Genomic DNA, 10,769 nt, shown 5'->3' on the forward strand with positions numbered 1-10,769 from the left:
TGTCTTAGCTGTGGCCCTTCCAGGTCCCCCTGGCCCTCCAGGACAGCCAGGCCTTCCTGGATCCAGAAACTTGGTCAGTATTATTATCAATGTGTAGTCATTATTCCATTTAGGATGGATTTACTCTGGCTACAGTGTCCTGGATGTGACATCCCTTGGGAATCAGGCCTCCATGACAGTAGATTTGGTGCAATTCCATAAACAGTAAAAGGGATTTATTTTCTGTTTGGATGCCTTATTAAGTAAAAAGACATGAAAAGCAAAATCATTTATATTTAAGTTCCACCATTTGAATCCTTAATTGACTAAGTTATGGCATGAACCAATCATATTACTTTTTTTTTTTGTGGGGTGAGAGGTGGACAGGATCTCTCTCTGTCACCCAAACTGGAGTGCAGTGATGAGATCACAGCTCACTGCCGCCTCAACCTCCCTGGGCTCAGGTAATCCTCTCACCCCAGCTTCCAAGTAGCTGTTACTACAGGTGCACACTACCACACCAGGCTAATTTATATATATATATATATATGGGTTTTTTTTTGGTTTTTTTTTTGTTTTTTTTTTTTTTGTTTTTTTAGACAGGGTTTTTGTCACTTTGCCCAGGCTGGTCTCGAACTCCTGGGCTCATGTGATTCTCCCACCTTGGCCTCCCAAAGTGCTGGGATTACAAACACGAGCCACAGCACCTGGCCACCAATCATAGTATTTCAAAAAATACAAATGTGGCTGGGTGTGGTGGCTCATGCCTGTAATCCCAGCACTTTGTAATCCCAGTTGAGACAGGAGGATCGCTTGAGTCTAGGAGTTCAAGACCAGCCTGGGCAACATAGAGAGATCCTGTCTCTACAGAAAAATTTTAAAATTACCTAGGTGTGGTGGCACGTACCTGTAGTCCAAGCTACTTGAGAGGCTAAGGTGGGCGGATCACCTGAGTCTGGGAAGTTGAGACTGCAGTAAGCCAAGACTGTGCCACTGCACTCCAGCCTGGGTGAAAAATCAAGACCCCCATCTCTAGAAAAAAAGAAAAAACAAAACAACAACAAAAGCCCAAGAGCATAAACAATATTACAACATACCCTTGTGCTGCTCAGATTTACTTGGGCAATTCAGCCTTCTCCATTCTGCAAAGGACATCTCTGGTGTGTTCGTTGCCTGCCCTGCAGTTCATTGGAATAAGATACAGCACTCCAAGATTATTGTAATGCACGGAAAAATGGACAAATACTTCACAAGAATGTCAGGCGTCCTAAGAATGCTCTTTGATCTTTGCAGGGTGTTAGTTGCAAAATTTGGCTGCCAAAAGAAAGGACTGTCATACATATGATGGAATTTTGATATTTGGTTCCCTTGTCATTTTGGTGCACAAAGCTTATTATCTTCAAGGCTAGGTGAAAATCAATTTTTTATAATCTTTATCAGTAACAATGGAAAACAAAAACTCTCTTGGCTTTTGAGATTTGATGTATTCAATAGATATTTGTAGCTTCTATATGTGCGTCTAGATATGCCAAATGGCTGTCTAATCTTTGGCACTTTTCTCGGCGATGAATTGCAGACCTCCATTTTCTGTCATGCGTTTAATGTAACTACCAAGCTAGACAAAAAAAGATTTAAGACCTTAAGTGTAGTTGCTCATTTGCTCGCCTTTCTTATTCCAAATGAAAAATTTGAAACTCTTCAAGGACCAGCATGAAGTAACACCATTTAACCATGTTAGTGCCACCAAGCAGCTTTAAAAAATAGAAGTGGCAAAACTTACCAGTGCTTTTGCTAATACCCAAACCAGCACGAAGATAACTCCACTGACAATTTTTAAATGCCTTTATACTCACAGAATGTTGTCTTTTTTGTTTAAATTCATTTATTATAGTTTAGATTTGTGTTTCAAAGTATACGTGTTTTTGTTTTATCAAGAAGAATGCCCTTTAGTTATTAATGAAGGTATATATCTCTATCTGGCACATTAACAAGTCTTTTTATCGAATATTGGAGGTCAGCTCCTAGTTGACTTTACAGAGAGGCCAGGCTATCAGATGGTGCCATTGCTTTTATGATAATGGCAGTGTTTCAAATTTAAATGATCTGACAGGTCACAGCATTCAGCAACATGGATGACATGCTGCAGACAGCGCATTTGATTATAGAAGGAACATTCGTCTACCTGAGGGACAGCACTGAGTTTTTCATTCGCGTTAGAGATGGCTGGAAAAAATTACAGGTAATTTCTAAACTTTTTTTTTTAACACACTGCCTTCAAATACCCTCTAAAAATAATAATATACTCCCATAAATGCCATTTTTTTCTGTTTTGAATAGGGAAAAGTTTGTAGTCAAGGTTTCATTTCAATGTACTCTTTTTCTTAAAGCTGGGAGAACTGATCCCCATTCCTGCCGACAGCCCTCCACCTCCTGCACTTTCCAGCAACGTGAGTAGTTACCTCATGCATTCATTTGTCAGCTTTTCCTGAGTGCCCCATGGTATCTAGCAAGCCTCTCCAAACTCTGGACAGCCAGCTGTGCACGGTTTAGTATCTGGTGAAATCCTAGAAATTGATGGGCGCTAACAGACGTTCCCATAATGGAGTGGAGGAATAACTAGATCCAGAGGCTACAGACCTGCTGTTCCTATGTAGTAGCCACATCCTCTTGGGCAGGGCTTTCCCTCTCTTGGCCTCAGTTTGTTCACCTGTGGAATCATTGGTTGGTATAAGCAATCTAGAAGATTCTTTTAATTTTTGGCACCGTCTGCCTTATAAGAACATGGGCAACTGGTGTTGTCCGTCTTCTAGCCCTAGAGCAATGCTTTGAGGTGGGTGTTATCATCCCGGTTTTGCCAATGGTGAACCGAGGCTCTGAAGAGGTAGCTTTCTCTGCGAAGTGAAAGCATCGGTGATTAAACATGGGTTTATCAAAAAGAATGCCCTTCCTTGATTCGGCGCTCTTTTAAAAGTCTTGAGAACATATTCTCCCTTTCTGAAGATGACTTCTTCAGTAGGTCATGAAACTCTTTACAGTTAAGAGTCACAGTTAGAGACAATGGCAAACAATTGCATCAAACTAAAGCATCTTCTCTAGAAATATTCCACTTGCACCTCAGTACACTCTGAAGAACAGATCGAATGCATATTCAGAACTGTTTCTTTTCCTCCTTTACATAACAGCCACATCAGCCTCTGCCTCCACTGAACCCTATTTCAAGTGCCAATTATGAGAGGCCCGCTGTAAGTACAATTTATACATTTAATCTGCAAATACTGAGTGTGTATCTACTATGCGCTAAGCCTCATACTTAGTACATAGTTCCTACCATCATGATGCTTATAGACTGGTGGGGGAGGCAAACAAAAAATAGAGAACTACAATACAGGGTGGTAAGTTGTTTGGGTGAGCCAAGCACAGGGCGCTGGGGGTATGAGGAAGGTCAGAGAAGTCTACCTGGAGAAGGTGACCTCCAAACTAAGACCCAAAGGACAGCTGAGTTCAAGGGTGAGCCAGGTAGAAGAAAGAGGAAGAGGGAAGATGGGCAAGAGGGAGGCAAGGGCAAGGGCTGTGCATTCCGTAATTGCTAGTATTTCAGTCTAAACAAAGAGTAGAGTTCACGGCAGAAACGGGAGATGTTTAGTCTGTGGAAGTCAGCAAAAGCAAGGGCTAAGCCTCAAGGGCTTGCAAACCAAGCCAAAGAGTTTGACCATTTTCTGTGGGCAATGGGAAGCTACAGAAGGGAGCTAAGGCAGGGAACAGGTATGATAAGACTGGTGTTTCAGAAATTACCTTGGTTACAGTGTGCAGATTAATCAGAAGGGACAGGAGCAGGGGTCCAAAGGCCAGCTAGGTGGCTCCTGCGCAATCTGAACTAGAATCACAGCAGTGAGTACATAGACTAGCAGGCCACTGGAGAGACATGAAAGAAGCAGGAGTGGCTACTTGGGTCATTGGTTGAAAATGGTGCAATAAGGATGAGAGAGGTCAAGAATAATGCCCACATGCTTGGATGATTGAGTGGTGACAGTTTCCTTTCCAGGGATTGTTTCATCGCTAGGATTAGAAACTCTCTCTCTATTCTTTTACTAGGTTAAGTAAAGATCTTGTTTAAATCATCATAGATACCTCATGGAACTCCATCACAGGAAGAACAGCCAGGCCTGAGACTCTTGTCTCTATTAGTCTGCTTTGCAGTCTCCACAGATAACCTTCTGAAAGAGTCTTTCTTCCTTCCCACCTCACCCCAACACACATACGTAGGTGACATGAGCTTGCACACAGCTTTGGGTCACCCTGGCATCGATTCTTGACCCAATTCTGTGTGATCTTACAGCTGCCAAGTCCAGTACTACGGACTCAGTTCAGAGTCTCGGGAGAGATAGTCTGTACAGTCAGTCTTGGGTCAACTGCCCACTCCCAGACCAATGGAGAGTAGCCAGGTGAATGAGGTTGAAGGCCTAAGGACACTCCTTGTAGCAAGGATTGTGGGGGCATTTTCTAAAAACAGATGTGAGCATTTCCTGCTGTGCTGCTATTGACCAAGGAGGAACTCATTTGGAGCGTGGTGAGTCTGAGGTGCCCGGATAGGATCTGAAGGTCTGAAACCCCACAGTGGGATCTGGGCTGGAGACGAACCATGCAATTATTATGGGGCTGGTTGGATTCCTGAAAGATAATCTATACAGTCAGAAGAGATAGACGATGAGGAACAAAACTGAAAAGGAACTAATGGGAGAAATATGAGAAGGAAACTGAGAAGCCATCGCCAGAGAGGAAGAAGCAAGCCAAGCAAGGTGGTAGCCAACAGTGTCAAAGGCTGCCAGGAAATCCTTAAGGAGAACCAAAAGGTATCCTTCAAATTTAGAATCTAGAGCAAAGCATTTAGTAGCCAAAAAGATTCTAGTTGGTTGAGGAGTCAGTGGGAAGTGAGGAAGAGAGATGTGAGTATCAGTAACCCTTCAAAAAGCCCCAAAGTTAGGACCATAGCTAAAGGATTTTTTAAAATAGTATTTTATAAATTCAGAACGAATACATATTAATTGCTTGAAATGTTAACAGTGCATGAAAAGAATGGAGAAGAAAATAGTAACACACCAACAATTTTATCAAAACTACAACCATCCCCAAAATAGCAATTTTAACATCTTGAGTGTTGTAACATTATTGTCTTCATAAAAGGACAATATGAAAGTGTTGTCTTTTTATAAAAAAGTTCCAGTAATTAAAGAAATACAAACATGAGGACACAAAACCTCCCAATCTCATCATTCAGACAACCATAATTTCAGACATTTCTCTGTGTCTTTCTAAAGGAGAGTAGCCTTGGTGGGATTAGAGGTGTGGCCAGGAGCCCCTGCAGTTGCCTCCTGCCTGTGCCTTTCTTGGGCAGCCCCTGGCATTGGGGAAGCCTCATTCCTTCAAGGCCCCTTGTGTTGCGCTCAGATGTAGCCCCAAAGTGCACTGGTTGGAGGATGATGAGACCACAGGGCTTCTTCCCTCAGGCACCAGAGTCTCCATATGCATGAGGAGGAAGACGGGGGTTGGGGGCAGTATAGTCAGATGGCTGGCAAGGACATCAAAGGGTCAGGGTGTGTATATGGAGGTGGAAGTCTGGTGGCCTGCCTGTGATTGTGGTGGGTGGGCAGCATGCTAAAGCTCTCTCTTATCCTAATGGCTGGGAATGTAGAGCATAAAATGCTAGCCACTGGGAGGCCTGCTGGGGAAGCCTTGGCTCAGTGCAGGGCAGGAAGGAGATGGGAATGGGGCATGATGCTGCTTGACCTGGACCTCTCAGTCTAGCATGGTGGTCAAGACAGAACCGGGATGAATAAAAAGAGAGAGACTGGAGCAGGCGGCAGCCTTGGGGTCCATCCTCTGCAGGAAGGAAAGGGGTGTTGAATGGAGAAAAATATCCACAGAAGTGCAAGGGCTGCTTGGGGCAGTCTGGACACTCACTCCGGCTCATGGCTAGTTGTGGCCAACTGGCTGGAAGCTGGAAAAGCAGAAAACCACCATGGCAATCCTTGTCACCTCGATACATAGAGGCTTTGTTCAGGTGTGAAAGGCAAGGTAGAAAACGGAGAGACATAAACGGGCCTCCTGCCCCACCATATCTCATTTCATGTTCTTTGGCTTAAGACATTTAAGAGTATTTTCCTTTTTGATAACTTGGATCCAGGTCCTGTACCAGCCTCCCAGCTCTAAGTCGATGAGGTAAAAGTTACCCCCGTGGTGAGATTGATGGGAGACAGGGAGATGAGTGTTCCTTGATTATGGAATGCATCCCAGAGGGAGTGGCAGAAAGGCTGAGAGAGACGGCAGTTGTGGAAGGCTCACAACATGTTTGGGGAGCGAACATGTGGGAGAAATAGACTGTGGACTGGTTTTTATTTTGGCTGCTGACCAAGATAGCAGGGATGTGAGGCTGGAATTACCATAAGACCCCTAATTTCCAGAATGGTCTGTCTCAGCAGTCTTAGTCACAGGTGCCATGTCCTTCTTTCCATGGCTTTCCCCCAGACCCCTCATGTGATCAGCCCCAGGCCTATCCAGGAGACGGAAGAAAGGACAGCAGACAGACGGCTGGAAGAAGCTCTGGGATCCAGGGCCAAAGCCAGCTTAAAACCCCTGCAGAGACCCAGAGTTCTCAAACTTATGGCCTGAAGGTGGATTCAGATCCCTGAAGTGCTTTATTTGGTCCAAGCAATATTCTGTTGTATTTTTTTCACCTAAGGAAAGCATTTCTACCACTTAAAGCTGTTCAGAGAGCTGAAACAGGCTGCTTGGGAGACCATAGTTCTGCTTCCCCGGAGATGGTCAGGCAGAGACTGCAATTCCAATGTCAGGGAGGGATTGACTAAGATGACCTCTAACGTGCCTTCCAGCCTAAGAAGTCTGGAATCTTCGCAGGAATGTGAGATGGTTCTGGGGGCTGGAGTTTGCCTTTGATTCTGACGGCTCTCTTTTGTCTCACATATTTCAGCTACATTTGGCTGCTCTGAACATGCCATTTTCTGGGGACATTCGAGCTGATTTTCAGTGCTTCAAGCAGGCCAGAGCTGCAGGACTGTTGTCCACCTACCGAGCGTTCTTATCTTCTCATTTGCAAGATCTCTCCACCATTGTGAGGAAAGCAGAGAGATACAGCCTTCCCATAGTGAACCTCAAGGTAAAAACAAATATGGTTCCCACTGCCTTCTGCAGGCATTGGTCTCCACAGGGCCTGGGGGCAGTTTTCATTCCTGACATCAGCAGAAGACTGTGGACTTAAGCCAGCTCTCTCTGACTGGCTGTGTCACTTTGGGCGGGTTCTTTGCCTTCCCTGAACTTCAGTTTCCTTTTTGCTTGTATGACTCTTGGAGCACACAGGAGAGATAATGATAACTTCTTTCATTGATACAGATTCTTGTTTGTTTACAAAGTACCCCATTATCTTAAGAGGTACTTTTAATAAACATGAGAATTAATTTTTTAGTTTGTCAGACGAGAAAACTGAGGCTCAGAGGAGGAAAGCAGTTTGCTTAAAATCACTGCACATTAGAGTACTTTGTCCTGACCCCCAGTTTGGTGTTCTCTGAGCATTTAAACAGGTATTTCTCTGCCCCATTTGTTGGTAAGACAGGCCCTTGTAGGATCCCTCAGTTATTCCACAGAAATAGCAGACTCCTTCAAGGCTATGCAGAGAAAGCTCGCTGCCACTTACACACACCCTGGAGAAGCTCTGGGTCCTGATGACTGTTTGTTTCTTAAAGGTACTTTAGACCCTTTAGTCTCTGCAACCCCAGCACTCCAGTTTGAAACCTTGAGGCTAGGAAGTTCCATCCTAACCCCACATCCAGCACTTTCCATCTCCTGTCCCAGAAGTCTATTTCAGCACCTTCACCCACTAAAATTATTTTTATTCTTGGATCTCCCTACAAGGGACCAGGCTCTTTCAGGAAAAGGACTAAGAAGTTCATCTCCATTTCATCCACAGTGTAGACTGAGACAAGGCCTGCTACATATTTGAAGCTTAGTATATATGCATAATATTTTCAAAATAACAATAATAAATTAAAGACATAAAACACATTTGTGATGGGAAGGAGGCTTGTACACACATACAATAAGAGAAATTGCCTCAAGACATAAGGCAAAAGAGTTTGTGGACGGATCATAAAATCAAACCACAAACATTTCTTGAGTTTCCAGTCTCTGTCCAGGCTCCAGGATTGGGGCTGGAGACTCTAGTGTGAGGTGGCATCTGGGCCTTGAAGAATGAGTAAAAATCTAATTCATTTGTAGGCCGATGGTATAATGATTCTAATGTGGTATTTTGTCTCTATAGGGTCAAGTACTTTTTAATAATTGGGACTCAATTTTTTCTGGCCATGGAGGTCAGTTCAATACACATAATCCAATATACTCCTTTGATGGCCGAGACATAATGACAGATCCTTCTTGGTAAGTGAGGGTGGAAGTCCTCAGATATGGTGTGATAGACAGTTTTAGGGGGCATCCTAACAATGGGATACCTTTATCAGCTGCTGCTCTAGGATATTGCCAACATAAAGTCACAGTGAGGCAACTGTGCGCCATGGAGAAAGCCTTGTTGTTGGAAGTCAGAAGACCCAGGTTCAGTAACTCAATATGGAACCCTGGGCAAGACATTTTCACTCTCTGAGCCTCAGCTGCCTTACCTGTCAAATGGGCAAGATAACCATGTCTATGTCATGGAATTTTTGTGAGAATAAAATGAATATATATGAAAACATATAGCATGCAGGGGGCACATAGTAAGTGGTAAGCAGTGCAGCTCCCGGTGATCCTGTAACTACACTGTGATTTGCACTCTAAATCTTGAAAATTATGTGTGTTTTTCAGAATAGAACAATTCGGCAAACCCTCAGGGCTTACTCTATATCAGGCCTGAGGCCAGGCCTGGAAGGCACAGTAATAAACCTACATGCCTCCTACCCTTACAGGGCTCACAGTCTGCAGAGGAAATAGACCCACACTAACTATGACTCTAGACAGAATATTGTAAATGGAGAAACAGGTACCATAGGATACACAGGAAATGTTTATTTTCATTTGTACTTAGGGGTGAGAATCAGAGATGGCTTCCTGCAAGAGGAAGTATTTATTGGCCTTTGAAAGATGAGAAGGAGTCACTGGTCTGAAAATGAAAGAGAGGCTCTCCAGACTAGGGGACCCATGAGCAAAGGTTTAGATTCACAAAAGCAGAGGGTGTGATTTGAAAACAACTGCAAGCTGGGTATGGCTGGAACCTAGTGTGTTAAGAAAGCTAGGAAGAGCAGTGAGGATAGAGAGGTGATTTGGCATCAGGGTTAAGGAGTTTAACTTGATTCACTAGACTTATGCCAATTTGCTTACCAAAATATACCACAAAGAAGTGTCATTTTGAAAAATAACATGACAAAATTACTTTTTAGGCCCCAGAAGGTCATTTGGCACGGCTCCAGCCCCCATGGCGTTCGCCTTGTGGATAACTACTGTGAAGCGTGGCGAACCGCAGACACAGCGGTCACGGGATTTGCCTCCCCATTGAGCACAGGGAAGATTCTGGACCAGAAAGCATACAGCTGTGCTAATCGGCTAATTGTCCTGTGTATCGAAAACAGTTTCATGACAGACGCCAGGAAGTAATAGCCTTCCAACGATTCTTAAAGAGTTTTCCATTTTTTCTTATGTGAAGAGTTGACACTGAAATCTAAAATGTTTGATTGTTGTAAATATTACAGTTTTTTTTAACTACACATTCGTTACAACAGCAACCAAAGAAAACATACCTCAATACACTCAAACTGAAGACATAGAGGACTCAGATCAAAGACAAAATCTGATCCATATATTGGTGCTAGATTCTGCGGGAAAACGCATCCCAACATAGGTTAAGAGCAAGTTGAAAACAAAGGCCATGGTATTCTGCCGCTGCATCCTTGAGACAGTTATATCCTCCTTTCAGCCATTGTTGTTGAGTGTAAGATGTCCTTCATGTTTTCTTACAAAGTCAGTGTTTAGAAACGTTACCCTTTCTAACTTATGTGCAGACCAAATGCTTTTCTCTTTCACATACTATTCGTACACAGAAACAGAGCGGCTCAAATGATCCTATTTGTATTTTCTGATACTATCAGACTTTAATTTTTTTCCTGAAATATTATTGCCATCATGCTTTAGGAATTTTATATTTTTACACAATCATATTTTAGTATGGCATCTGTTTATGTAACTCTGACTTGCTGGAAAAGTTAAAACTCCAAATTATCTGCAACTAGAAAAGAAATAGCACATAATTACTACCTTCCCCTTGGTGGCTCTCCTCCCCAACCCCCACCCCACAATTTTATGACTTCCATTTGGCAACTTTTGAATTATAACTTCGATTGAAATAAACAGGTTCATGGAGATGAATTTTCTGAGAAACATATATCTACATGTTATATGCTTGGATTTTTCTTCCATGTAAGTGAACATAAAAACATCTTTTCTGGGCGCTTTCTTCTGTTTGACTTTTTCCCGCTCGTTCCTTTATTCTCCATCGCCGACATGGAAGCAGACGGGCGGGTTTGCTAATCCTGCCACATGTGCTGCCCCTCAGGTGATGATCAGAGAACTGAAAAGTTTTCCCGTCATGTTCGTCTGCCCTGGCTCTTGTCTCTCTTGTAGTGGGGGCAGTGTAGGGCGTATAGGGCCCCAGAGTGGGAAACAGGATGAGCTGTGATTCTGCCGGCGTCTCGGGTCATGACTTTAGGCAAGTCCGCCTCTGTCTCTCAAGGTGGTTG

General features: G+C 43.5%; 1 protein-coding gene across 1 annotated transcript in view; it reads left to right on the top strand.

Moving 5' to 3' along the window:
- The window catches only part of COL15A1 (collagen type XV alpha 1 chain), a 117,491-nt gene extending 107,012 nt beyond the window's left edge, over positions 1-10,479 (top strand). The window contains exons 36-42 of the mRNA XM_032240175.1: positions 9-73; positions 2,090-2,218; positions 2,367-2,426; positions 3,162-3,221; positions 6,965-7,150; positions 8,309-8,424; positions 9,417-10,479. Of these exons, the coding sequence (XP_032096066.1) occupies positions 9-73; positions 2,090-2,218; positions 2,367-2,426; positions 3,162-3,221; positions 6,965-7,150; positions 8,309-8,424; positions 9,417-9,630 (830 nt within the window). The 3' untranslated portion in view covers positions 9,631-10,479. The remainder of the gene's footprint in view (positions 1-8; positions 74-2,089; positions 2,219-2,366; positions 2,427-3,161; positions 3,222-6,964; positions 7,151-8,308; positions 8,425-9,416) is intronic.
- Positions 10,480-10,769: the final 290 nt, after the last annotated feature.

The sequence above is a fragment of the Sapajus apella genome, unplaced genomic scaffold, assembly GCF_009761245.1.
Source record: "Sapajus apella isolate SASKATOON/1434 unplaced genomic scaffold, GSC_monkey_1.0 scaffold46, whole genome shotgun sequence".
Taxonomy (NCBI): Eukaryota; Metazoa; Chordata; class Mammalia; order Primates; family Cebidae; genus Sapajus; species Sapajus apella.